At 45.7% G+C, this 13,462-nt stretch overlaps 1 protein-coding gene across 1 annotated transcript; it reads right to left on the bottom strand.

Annotated features, from left to right (window-relative positions):
- Positions 1-5,239: 5,239 nt before the first annotated feature.
- LOC142830743 (olfactory receptor 52R1-like) lies at positions 5,240-6,220 on the bottom strand. The gene has a single exon (XM_075937520.1). It carries the CDS (start codon positions 6,218-6,220, stop codon positions 5,240-5,242), a length of 981 nt encoding a protein of 326 aa, XP_075793635.1.
- Positions 6,221-13,462: the final 7,242 nt, after the last annotated feature.

Below are 13,462 nucleotides of genomic sequence, written 5' to 3' on the forward strand. Positions count from 1 at the left end.
TTGAAGGGCTTAACAAGCATGCGGATAAGGAGGATCCAGTAGATATAGTATACTTAGATATTCAGAAAGCCTTTGACAAGGACCCTCACCAAAGGCTCTTGTGTAAATTACATGGCCATGGGGTAAGAGGGAAGGTCCTTTCTTGGATTGAGAACTGGTTAAAAGACAGGAAACAAAGGGTAGAAATAAATGGTAAATTTTCAGATTGGAGAGGGGTAACTAGTGGTGTCCCCCAAGGGTCTGTCCTGGGACCAATCCTTTTCAACTTATTCATAAATGATCTGGAGAAAGGGGTAAGTGGTGAGGTGGTAAAATTTGCAGATGATACTAAACTGTTTAGAATAGTGAAGGCAGAAGCAGACTGTGAGGGACTCCAAGAGGATCTCACCAAACTGAGTGATTGGGAAACAAAATGGCAAATGAAATTGAATGTGTAAAGTAATGCACATCAGGAAAAATAACCCCAACTATACGTACAGTATGATGGGGGCAAATTTGGCTACAACAAATCAGGAAAGAGATCTTGGAGTTGTCGTGGACAGTTCTCTGAAAACTTCCATGCAGTGTGCAGTGGCGGTCAAAAAGGAAAATAGGATGCTTGGAATTATTAAGAAAGGGATAGAAAATAAGACCCAGAATATCTTACTGCCCCTGTATAAAACTATGGTACACCCACATCTTGAATACTGTGTACAGATGTGGTCTCCTCACCTCAAAAAAGATATTTTGGCCTTGGAAAGGGTTCAGAAAAGGGCAACTAAAATGATTAGGGGTTTGGAACGGGTCCCATATGAGGAGAGGTTAAAGCGACTGGGACTTTTCAGGTTAGAGAAAAGGAGACTGAGGGGGGATATGATAGAGGTCTATAAAATCATGAGTGGTATGGAGAGGCCTGATAAAGAAGAGTTATTTATTAGTTCCCTAAATAGAAGAACTAGAGGACACCAAATGAAATTAATGGATATCAGGTTTAAAACTAATAAAAGAAAGTTCTTCTTCACACAGCGTGTAGTCAACCTGTGGAACTCCTTGCCAGAGGAGGCTGTGAAGGCTAGGACTATAATAGAGTTTAAAGAGAAGCTAGATAATTTCATGGAGGTTCGGTCTTTAAAAGGCTGTTAGCCAGGGGATAAAATGGTGTTCTTGGCCTCTGTTTGTCAGAGGCTGGAGAGAGATGGCAGAAGACAAATCGCTTGATCGTGTCTTCGGTCCACCCTCTCTGGGGCACCCGGTGTTGGCCACTGTTGGCAGACAGGATACTGGGCTAGAAGGACCTTTGGTCTGACCCAGTATGGCCGTTCTTATGTTCTTATGTCATCTGAAGAAGTGGGCTGTGCCCACAAAAGCTCATGATCCCATCAACATGTTTTGTAAGTCTATAAAGTGCTACCAGACCATTTGTTGGTTTTTTTATAGAAAGGATGTATGTCCTCGCTCCCACTGTCGTCATCCAGAGGCCTGCCTGAAAGGGCTTCCCTTCCACTCTCCTGCGTCAGCCTCGAAAAAGCTGGACTCAGAATTCATGGGGATTTTACCCGATCTTGTTGGAAATCATAGGACAGGGCCTAGGTTGCCTTCACTCTGAGGTGCTCTCCTTGCTCTGGACACGTCTCTGCTCAGGCAAGTACAATTCATGAAACAGCAACCCTCTGAAAGTACCAAACGGGAAAGGCTAAAGGGAAACACGTCACCCCACCCGGTGTTCGGTAGCAGCAGGACACCACGAACACCCATCACTGGGATGTCAGGGCAGGTCCCAGTGTGGCCCTCGCATGTACCTGCCCCCTGTTCAGCCCCTGGCTGTGCTGTGGAGATGCCATGGAGCTTGGGCAGTGGCCACATGAGTGTCAGGGACCTTTCTCCCAAGGGACCTGCCCCAGTGCGATTCCCCTACAAGTCCTGTTGCCTGATCGGGTCCCCCTGTGCTGTCCCAGGACCTCCCCGTGGGGCACTCCACTTGATACTGGCTGCCACCTATACATTGCGCTGTTGATCGCTACTCATTGAGTGCAACGATCCAGCCACCTTTCTTTCCACCTTATCGTCCATTCACCCAAGCCGTACTTCTTTAATGTGCTAGAAAGAATCCTGTGGGAGACCGTTGTGATGGGGTGTGGTCACAGAAGACTCCTTTGGATTGTTCCCCGATGTGCTGCACATGCCACTGACACCTCTCTTCTTGACCTCTGCATCTTCCCACCATCCTGTCCTTCCGGGCCAGATTCTCTGGTCTCCCCCAGACAAGACACAGAGTTGGTGTTACCACCTCCCTAAAGAGCAATGCTCACCCTAAACCACTTCCACTCTGGGAGGATGCGGTTCTAGGGCTTAACTCCCAGGAAACCAACCCTGAAAAGGGATCAAAACCTAAAATAAACCCATCCTTCTCTGAGTAAAAGCTTTACGCAAAGAAAGCTCATGAGGATGTTTGTCCTCTTTATCTTTGAGAGAGAGACAGACACACTGGTTGTCACACTCCCGCAGGTAATAATTATTTACACGGAGCCTGAGAATAAATGGAAGGGTTTTTTAACACAAAAAGGAGGTTTAAAATGGTTACAAGAGAAAACAGACAGATTAAGTTATTAAAAATCAAAATGAAAAGAAAATGCATAGCTAGTCCTAATTCACTAAAATCGTATTGAAAGTAGATTCTTTTCCGAAAGAGCTGTTCTTATTGAGGCTAGTCTATAGGTCAAAATTGATCTTTTTTACTTGGATTTCCAGCCCTCTTTAGAATGCTCTTTGTATTTTAGTGCGCCAGGCCGTTCCCCAGACCAACTGAAAACAAAGACCTGATAACTTCCTCTTGCTTAAATAGTCTTCACCCATGGTGGGAATCTTTCTCCATTCTCCATCCATGGAAAACTGTCTCCGACTGGAATCCAAGTACCACGTGGTATGGTCATAGTGAACTTACAGGGCAAACAAGGCTGTTTACACGTTGTTGAGTTGATCACCCGGTCATTAAGGTTTCCAAAGCATCAGTAATGGCTCTGATTAGCACATTTCAAACAACAAACAGTCTCATAGTTCATAAATGTCACTTTACATATAAGAATGATGCACACACCAAAATAGGATCCAGCAGATGGTAACATTACAACTGGTAGGTTACATGAGTTGTTTTGTCTATAGCATCCCTGAGTGAAACATAGTTATATTTATAAGCCAATTTTCATAAAGTGGGGGGGACAGTCACAGCCGTATCAAAAACTTAGCTAAAGCTAAGGTATGTATCAAGGATCATCCCCCTCCAAGGAGGAATAAGTGTCTTCCCCCTACTTTATTCTTTCCAGTTTCCCCCCACTCTTTCTCTCCACTCGACTCAGTATTCTCAGCACAGTATTCCTCTTAGAGGGCCCATGAAGGTTCATCCTCATGGTTCCTTCACCTGCTAGCTGGTTTGCTGTTACATTTGACGTCTTTGGCTAGCTGTTCTTCACATTCTCTTTTGGCCTTCCTAATGTTCCCTTCATACTTCATTTGCCAGAGTTTATGTCCCTTTCCATTTTCCTCACTCGAATTTAACATCCACTCTTTCAAGGATGCATTTTTAACGCGCTTTGCTTCTTTTGCTTTGTAGTTCAGCTACGGTGGCACTTTTTCGGTTATATTGCCATGTCTATTAGCATGGTGAGACCTTTATTTTGAGCCGCTATTATGGTGTCTTTAAGAAGCTACCCTGCTGTTTGCAGGGATTTCACTTTTCAGAGTGTGCTTTGTAATAACTCTTCAACTAACATCCTCCTTTTAGTGTTGTTCCCCTTTACAAAATTAGACACTCCCATGTTGTGATGCTGTAGTGCTTTTCCTGCCACAGGGTTGTTAATGTTAATTATATTATAAAACGTAAAAAACAATGACTAGTCCTGCAACACCTTAGAAACTAACAAAAGAATCATGAGCTTCTGTGGGCACAACCCACTTCTTCAGACGAATGGAGTTAAGGGGTCCAGGTTGCAAAATAAATAGCAGAGAAAAAGAGGGGATGGGAAGAGAAAGAGAAGGAAAAAATGGGAAAAAATTGCCAATTAGAGTGTCCATGCTAAATGAAGCTGACAGAATGGGTTCTAAGTACCCTTAAGTACCCAGTGCTTGGCTATTTATATCATTAGGATGTGGAATGTACTGCATAAGCCAAGTAAAGTCTTTGTTTAAACCTCTACTGCAGGTATCAAACCTGTCAATGAGATTAAGTTCTGCGGCTTCCCTTTCAAGCTGGTTTTTGAAATTGGCTTGTAATAATATGGTAACTTTGAGCTCTTTTAATGGGTGCCGGGGCAAGTTAAAATGTTCCCTGACAGGGTTGAGTGTTGCATTTTCAAATATCTGAGTTGTGTCCATTAAAACTTTGTCATAGAGACTGTCTAATTTTGGCCAATATACATGGCACAAGAGAATTGCTAGCACTTGATGGCATAGAACATATTAGAATCACTGCTACCAGGTGGTTTTCACTATGTTCTTCATTTGGACCACTGTCTGAAGGGTAATAGATGGGGCAGGAAAAGAGGCCTCTGTGACAACCACTTGAGTAAATTATGAATTAATATGATACTGGTGAGGCCACATCTGGAGTATTGCTCCCAATACTGGGCATTACATTACAGAAAGGATGTGGACACACTGGAGAAAATCCAGTGGAGGGCAACAAAAATGATTAGGGGGCTGAAGCACATGACATAAGAGGAGAGTCTGAGGGATTTTGTCTCCTTTAGTTTATAGAAGAGAAGAGTGAGGGGGAACTTGATAGCAGCCTTCAACCAACTCAAGGGGTGTTCCAAAGAGGATGGAGAAAGGCTATTCTTAGTGGTGACAGATGACAGAATGAGGAGCAATAGCCTTAAATTGCAGTGAGCGAAGGTCTTTGTTGGATATTAGGGGGAGAAAACTATTTCACCAGGCGAGTGGGGAAGCATTGCAATGGGTTCCCTAGGGAGTGGGTGGAATCTCCATCCCTAGAGGTTTTTCAGTCCTGGCTTGACAAATTGCTGACTGGGATGATTTAGTTAGGGTTGGTCTTGCTTTGGGCAGGGGGCTGGACTCGATGACCTCTTGAGGTCTCTTCCAACCCTAGGAATCTATGATTCTATGAATGAGTTGTACAAAGACTGATTCTTCAGTTTGTCAAACTGACGCAGCACGGTGAGGTGAGGACAGAGTTAAATGTCTCTCTGAAGGTGAGGTGAGTGATTTCGGAAAGAGGGCCCAGCACCATATCACCAGCCAGCTCTTCTCAGATCTCAGTCTCAGAATGAGAGCAACAGGGGAAAACTTTAGGTCCTTTTTGAGTAAAGAGCCGGAGCAGCCTGTTGCGAATCTGTTTGGTCCTCGCCCCATAGATGATGGGGTTAAGCATGGGGGGCATCAAGACATATAAGTTGGAAATGAGAACATGGAAATGCAGGGCCACATTCTGACCAAATCGGGACATGAGGGAAATGAAAAGACCAGGGATGTAAAAGGCTAAGATGGCACAAAGGTGGGAACCACAGGTCCCAAAAGTCTTGAGCCGGGTATCTTTTGTGGGGAGTCTGAAGATGGCCTTGAGGATCTGGCTATAGGAAATGGCAATAAAACTCACATCCAGACCCCTCATACAGAATAGCACAAAGAGGCCGTAGTAACTACTCACACGAATATCAGAACAGGCCAGATTCACCACGCCTATGTGTGAGCAGTATGGCTCAGGGATAATATTGGTTCTGCAATATGGCCACTGCCTTGCCAGGAGGGGATAGGGCAGCACAAGCATGGCACCACGCAGCAGCACGGCCAGGCTGATTTTGGCCACCATGTGATTTGTCAGGATGGTGGAATGTCTCAGTGGATGGCAGATGGCCACGTAGCGATCCAACGCCATGGCCACGAAGATCCCAGACTCTATTATTGAGAAGCTGTGAATGAAGTACATCTGGGTGAGGCAGGCACTGAAATCGATCTCCCTGGAATTGAACCAGAAGATTGCCAATGTCTTGGGAAGGATGGATGAAGATAGGACCAGGTCGCTGACAGCCAGCATGCAGAGGAAATAGTACATGGGCTCATGGAGGCTCGGCTCCATCTTCACAACAGACAGGATGGTGAAGTTCCCCAAGACAGCTATGGTGAACATGGTGGTGAAAGGGATGGAGATCCAGACATGGGCCGTCTCCAGGCCAGGGATGCCCAGCAGGATGAAGGTGGAGGGGTTGGTGAAGTTATTTGTGTTGGACATGAAGAGAGGAGAAGGGGTCCAATTGTGTCCCTGGTATGTTCTTCTGACTTCTCATATGCACCAAGGTTCTCAGGTGATGGTCATAGTAGAAATGCCTGGATGGAGAGACAGTGTTAATATAACACCCCATATGTGTCACCATCTGCAGGCAGAGCCAAACCTGGGACTTGTAGAGCTTAGTTTAGGAGCCTTCCCAGCTTGAGCTATAAAGCCACCTGTTACATATGCACTACCAGAAGTTGTTCTCATGGTTGAGAAAGATTGATCACCCATGGAAAAAATATCATTGCGACTATTCAGAGGAATGAGTTATGATTAGCCTACTAAGGCCGATTGCGTGATTCTCCATATGTTAATAAAACCTATGTGATGAGGGAAAACATAATCATGGAATCATAGAATACTAAGACTGGAAGGGACCTCGAGAGGTCATCGAGTCCAGTCCCCTGCCCCCATGGCAGGACCAAATACTGTCTAGACCATCACTGATAGACATTTATCTAACCTACTCTTAAATATCTCCAGAGATGGGGATTCCACAACCTCCCTGGGCAATTTATTCCAGTGTTTCACCACCCTGACAGTTAGGAACTTTTTCCCAATGTCCAACCTAAACCTCCCTCGCTGCAGTTTAAGCCCATTGCTTCTTGTCCTATCCCCAGAGGCCAAGATGAACAAGTTTTCTCCCTCCTCTCTATGACTCCCTTTTATATAGCTGAAAACTGCTATCATGTACCCCCTCAGTCTTCTCTTTTCTAAACTAAACAAACCCAATTATTTCAGTCTTCCTTCATAGGTCATGTTCTCTAGACCTTTCATCATTCTCGTTGCTCTTCTCTGGACCCTCTCCAATTTCTACACATCGTTCTTGAAATGCGGTGCCCAGAACTGGACACAATACTCCAACTGAGGCCTAACTAGGGCTGAGTAGAGCGGAAGAATGACTTCTTGTGTCTTGCTCACAACACACCGGTTAATGCATCCCAGAATCGTGTTTGCTTTTTTTGCAACAGCATCACACTGCTGACTCATATTCAGTGTGTGGTGCACTATAACCCCTAGATTCCTTTCTGCCATGCTCCTTCCTAGATAGTCGCTTCCCATTCTGTATGTGTGAAACTGATTGTTCCTTCCTAATTGGAGCACTTTGCATTTGTCTTTATTAAACTTCATCCTGTTTACCTCAGACCATTTCTCCAATTTGTCCAGATCATTTTGAATTATGACCCTATTAATAGGCACCAGAAGGAAACACAGGTGTGGATCCTGGTTATCCATCTTTGTTCTTTAAGACACTAAAACCCAGGTTAGCAAGTCTATGCTATAGGGAGTTCCCCATTCACCCAGTTGCTAAAAACTTGGGAGTGGGAAAATACCAAATGTTTGCCAAAATATACGTCCGGGGGAGACCTCCCAACCAGAACCCCCCTCGGGTAATGGTCTGGGCATCTTGCTGGCAGCTCAATAGAAACAGGTGTTGATTTGAAACTGTGTCTAAAACAAAAAATATTCAGGTGCAAATGGAATAGGATGGAGAATTACCAAGCTTTTGGTCACCCAGTCACTCTAAAGGACATAGCAGATAGAAAGAGGGCTTTCGAGATGCACTGTGAAAATGGTAGAGGTTGTCATATGAAGACAGATTGAAAAGAGACAAGAGAGCAGGAGTATGATAGAGAAGACCAAAACAAAAGAACAGAAGTGATTATCTTCTCATGGAGAAATAGAGAGCAATTCCCAAACTGTAATATCTCCTGACACTCAGGCTGTGTCTAGACTGGCCAGTTTTTCCGGAAAATCAGCTGCTTTTCCAGAAAAACTTGCCAGCTGTCTACACTGGCTGCTTGAATTTCCGCAAAAGCACTGACTTCCTACTGTAAGAAATCAGTGCTTTTTGGGAAATACTATGCTGCTCCCATTCGGGCAAAAGTCTTTTTCCAAAAGACTTTTGCGCAAAAGGGCCAGTGTAGACAGTAGAGATTTGTTTTCCGCAAAAAAGCCCCGATCACGAAAATGGCGATCGGGGCTTTTTTGCGGAAAAGCACATCTAGATTGGCCATGGACGCTTTTCCGCAAAAAGTGCTTTTGCGGAAAAGCATCCTGCCAATCTAGATGGTCTTTTCCGAAAATGGAAAACTTTTCCGTTAAAAGCATTTCCGGAAAATCATGCCAGTCTAGACGTAGCCTTAGGGTAGATCTACACTAGCAGATAAGTTAGAATTAAGATATACAACTTCAGCTGCGTTAACTGCGTAGCTGAAGTCAAAGTATTTTAACTCAAATTTTGGCATTGTCCACGCTGCAGAAATTTGAAGGGAGCAAACTCTCCCTTCGACTTCCCTTAATCCTGGCAGAATAAAGACTATTGGTGCCTACGGGAGTGTCCCTCTCAATTGGAATTAGTGTATCTTCACTAGATCCACGAAATAGAACCCTGGAATATCGACTGTGGTTGCTTTGATCTTATCTGCCATACCCTTAGTGCTTCAAAAAAGCTGATTCCCCAAAGCTGAGGAAAATCATCAGCAAAGTTGATTGGGAAGCAAACAATTAGACAGAAAAATGAGAACACAAACTGTTAGCTCTTTAAGAAGTGTTTATTAGAACACTTCAATTCTACAATGCAACAATTCAACAGTACTACAATTACTAAACTAAATATCTACAATTCAACAGTAAAACATAGAGAATGTTGAACAAAGGACGGCTTCAGTCCCAAAGGACAGGCTGCATTGGGGGAGACACAATATAATCATGTCCACAGCAAGCAATAAAAATTGGAAGTAATGAAACTTGATAAGGGATATGAAAGTCAGGGAAAATTCCATGCTTAGCAGAGCCAAGGATACCCCAAATAAGATTATTAAGTATCTTAAGAACACAATAACCTATGAAAGAAGTAAATCAGGCATTTCTGTATACTGTGTCTCATAACACACAATCAAGGGAGCAGTCAATTGTGCTGTAATTCTGAACAGACAGCACTGAAGATAAGCGGTTCACATAAAGCCTATTTTGCCTGTTGAATGCCTGGCCTATTGGTGCAAGTGGATAGGATGTTGTTGGTGATTTTGCTTCTGGCTGATTTCTTTTATGAAAGTTTCAGGCATCACGGTGCAGCCAATTAAGCCAGGGGAGGAGATGTCTGGCTCATGCAGTACAATGCTTTGAAGTGTTTCAGAGGGGAGCCCCAGCACCTCCTGGCTTCCCCGCAGATAAAATATAGGTATTAGCCCCCTATGGACAGCAGTGTCTGCGCCTTCACACAGAGCTAGCTCCTGAGGTCTTTACTCAGGTCTTCCTCCAAGGGACCTTTTGCCCCAGTGAGGTCTGAGTAAACTCTAAGCCATGGCCAGAGAATATTGTCTGGTCCTGTAGAGCTACTAAAACCTTTCATACTAAAGGATCCACTTTGCAGCTGAAATGCAGCTGCCTTAATGCCAGAGGCCATCCGCAAGGAGGGACACTTCGTCCAATAACACTGGAGTAAAACTCACCCCAGGACCCCAGGACGTTTAGTGTCTGTGCAAAGCAGAAAGGACCCAAATTAACCGGCTATCCCACTATGCCCACGGTGCACTGGGGAGTGAGGAGCAAGAGATACCTGTGAATCCCGATGCTGAAATAACTTCCCTGGGACTCTCCCGTCCTGCACCTCTCTCAGCCCAGCGTCTGCTGCAGCCTCCCACGCCGAGAGCCGGCACAGGGCTGTGCACTGGTTATAAACATCTCTGAGCCGTCCCAGTGGGGTTGGCTCAGCCTCTGGGGGAGAAGTGGCATCTGGATGTAAACAGGCTGGGAACAGAGACTTTCTAGCCAGTGACTCTCCAGCGACTCTTTCATGTTTGGGCTTCTGGGCTATTTCTCCAGCTCTAGGAGTAAACAGCAACTAAGGAAGCTTCCCAACGGGAGAGGAGAACTCCTGGGCTCTGGGCTGAGTCCGAGGAATTGGCTGTGCGGGGTGTTTGGAGCTCTGTGATTGACAGGAGCTGGGTTTGGGCCCCAAGGAGCCCAGCAGAACATTGCACCTTTCCCACGGCAGGGCTGGAGGCAGGGGACAGAGTGACCATGATGCAATTCGGGCTTTGTCTGAACTCGCACTTTGTCAGTTAGAGGTGTGAAAAAAACACCCCGGGCCAACCGTAGTGCTGCTGGGGATGGCACGGGGTCCGCTGGAGCAGATCCTTCTAGAGGAAGAGGGGAAATCATGCTGGTAGGAGAGCTCTCTCCCATGGGCACAGGGGTGCTACTTGCAGATGTTCAGAGGCAGGGCTGTGCCGCTGTCAGGTCTGTAGGGCGGACACAGCCGCCGTCAGAGCGATCCGGTTATTCCACACAGCTGCAGACACGTAAGGAGCCTTGTGGACTTCAAAAGAGCGAAATGTTCAACCGGCAAAAGTTTGACCTTCAGAGAAAAACGAGGCAAGTCCTTTGAACAACTCCACGGGGAGGCGGGAGGGTGAAGGGTCCCCTTTTGTGGGGGACTTTCCTGGCATAGACACCACCCTGATGGATCTGAGTCCTCGCTCCTGTTGCCTTTCCCCAGAGGCCTGCCTCACCTTGAAGGCTTCCCTTGCACTCTGCTGTGTGGCAGGCTAGACTCAGGTGGTTTTACCCCAACCATCTTGGGTCTCCCAGGACAGACCTTGGGTGTCTCTCCCTGCTCTGGACACATTTCTGAGCCCCTGATCGTTGTGTATAGGTCAGGCTGGACAGTGTGAACCAGCACTCTGGGATTGTTGAGAGTAACAACAACATGGGGATTTCACTCCATTTTTTTCCCTGTATTTTATTACATCATTGGCATCTATGGGTATGAAGTGGAACGTGGTTTCCAGGTCTGACGAGAGCCTCACGGGTCTTCTGATCATGAGCCTTTTTCTTACTTTAGGCTGTGCCGTTAGTTGTGTTGAGAGCACTTTTGCTGCCTGTCTTTGGCCTCTCATGCACCCTAATAGCCAGTCATCGAAACTGGTCACCTCCTGCTTAGAAAAGTCTTTTAATACATCTCTGGAAATGCCCTTAAGTTAGCCACCTGTGTAGCTCTGTTCCAAAAATGCAACCTCACAGCCTTTGCACTTGGCTTTTGAAGACACATGAATGTTCCTTTTATGACACCAGGCAGTATATAAACTGGATCAAACACTGAAGTGGAGAAATGGTTTGAGGTAAACAGGATGAAGTTTAATAAGGACAAATGCAAAGTGCTCCACTTAGGAAGGAACAATCGGTCTGACACATGCAGAATGGGAAGTTATTGTCTAGGAAGGAGTCCTGCCGAAAGGGATTTAGGGATCACAGTGGATGACAAGTTAAACATGAGACAAAAAAAGGAAACATGAATCTGGGCTGCATTAACAGGAGTGTTGTGAGCAAGACATGAGAAGTCATTTTTCCACTCTACTCTGTGCTGTTTCTGCCTCAACTGGAGTATTGTGTCCAGTTCTGGGCACCACAATTCAAGAAAGATGTGGAGAAACTGGAGAAAGTCCAGAGAAGAGCAACAAGAGTGATTAAAGGTCTAGAAAACATGACCCATGAAGGAAGACTGTATGAACTAGACTTGGTGGCTACGTCTAGACTGGCACGATTTTCCAAAAATGCTTTTAACAGAAAAGTTTTCCGTTAAAAGCATTTGTGGAAAAGAGCGTCTAGATTGGCAGGACGCTTTTGCGGAAAAGCACTTTTTGCGGAAAAGCTTCTGTGCCAATCTGGACACTCTTTTGCGCAAAACAAATCTGAGCTGTCTACACTGGCCGTTTTGCGCAAATCTTCTGCACAAAAGGACTTTAGCCTGAACGGGAGCAGCCCAGTATTTCCACAGGAACCCTGACAATCTTACATGAGATCGTCAGTGTTCTTGCGGAAATTCAAGCGACCAGTGTAGGCAGCTGGCAAGTTTTTCCGCAAAAGCAGCTGCTTTTCTGGAAAAACTTGCCAGTCTAGACACAGCCAGTTAGTTTAGAGAAGAGAAGACTAAGGGTATGTCTAGACTACAGGGTTTTGTTGACAGAAGTTTTGTCGACAGATACTGTCGACAAAACTTCTGTTGACAAAGAGCGTCTAGACTGCAGCCAGTTCTGTCAACAAAGCAAGCCGCTTTGTCGACATAACAGTGTGGACGCAAAGGACAGTGTAGATGCAATAATGCCTTCTATCGACAGAACTCTGTCGACAAAAGGCGTTATTCCTCGTAGAATGAGGTTTACATACGTCGACAAAACTGCTGAGTTTTGTCGATGTAATGTCGACATAACTCAAAGGCAGTGTGGACGCAGGTATAGTTTTGTCGACAAAAGTCCACTTTTGTCGACAAAACCCTGTAGTCTAGACACACCCTAAGAGGGGACATGAGAGCAGTTTTCAAGTACCTAAAAAGGCATTATAAGTAGCGATAAGACAGGACAAGAAGCAATGGGCTTAAACTGCAGCAAGGGAGGTTTAGGTTGGACATTAGGAAAACTTCCTACCTGTCAGGATGGTTAAACATTAGAATAAGTTGCCTAGGGAGGTTGTGGAATCTTCTTCACTGGAGATAGTTAAGAGCAGGCTGGACAGACACCTGTCGGAGATGATCTAGACCAGGGTTTCCCAACCTATGGGTCGTGACCCAAATATGGGTCACCATTACATTTCCAAAGGGTCCCTAAGTGTCTCCCCAGGTAACTCTGCCCGCCCTCCTTCCCCTATTTTTGAAATGCCTTGGGTCACCAAGTCTTCCTGAGTTATGAAAATGGGTCCCCATCTGGAAAAGGTTGGGAACCACCAAGCAGGTGCTTGGTCCTGCTGTGAGTGCAGGGACTGGATTTGATGACCTCTCAAGGTCCCTTCCAGTTCTCGTGTTCTATGCGTGGCCCATGGTCCAGCAGCAGCCCTGGGAACTACAAGTTGTGGACTACAAACTGCGGCAAGTTGGGAGAACTCCCTGGTTCCTGCCAGGCCATCCCCTCTGCCCCCAGCAGGGTCTCAGCAGGGACTGAGTTAGAAGCAGCAGGCAGGCAGCATGCTGAGAGGAGGGGCTGCTGAAGTGGGATTCTTCTGTATGGTTTTTTTACAGAATAAAGTCTGTTCCTGGAGGTTTGTCTAAGTGGGTTTGGTCGGGGGGCACACACACACACACATACACAATGCAGAGCACACCAAGGAGCCTCAGGCCTGGCCTCCCACTGTGGTGTAAGAAGTAACCTCACACTGGCTAGTGAACAGGAGGGGTTACATAGGATTCTACGATCCTATCATTCT

This window comes from Pelodiscus sinensis, chromosome 1 (assembly GCF_049634645.1).
Source record: "Pelodiscus sinensis isolate JC-2024 chromosome 1, ASM4963464v1, whole genome shotgun sequence".
In the NCBI taxonomy this organism is placed as follows: domain Eukaryota; kingdom Metazoa; phylum Chordata; order Testudines; family Trionychidae; genus Pelodiscus; species Pelodiscus sinensis.

Coding starts and splice junctions, on each gene's coding strand:
- LOC142830743 (XM_075937520.1), bottom strand. CDS start 6,220: ATGTCCAACACAAATAACTTCACCAACCCCTCCACCTTCATCCTGCTG.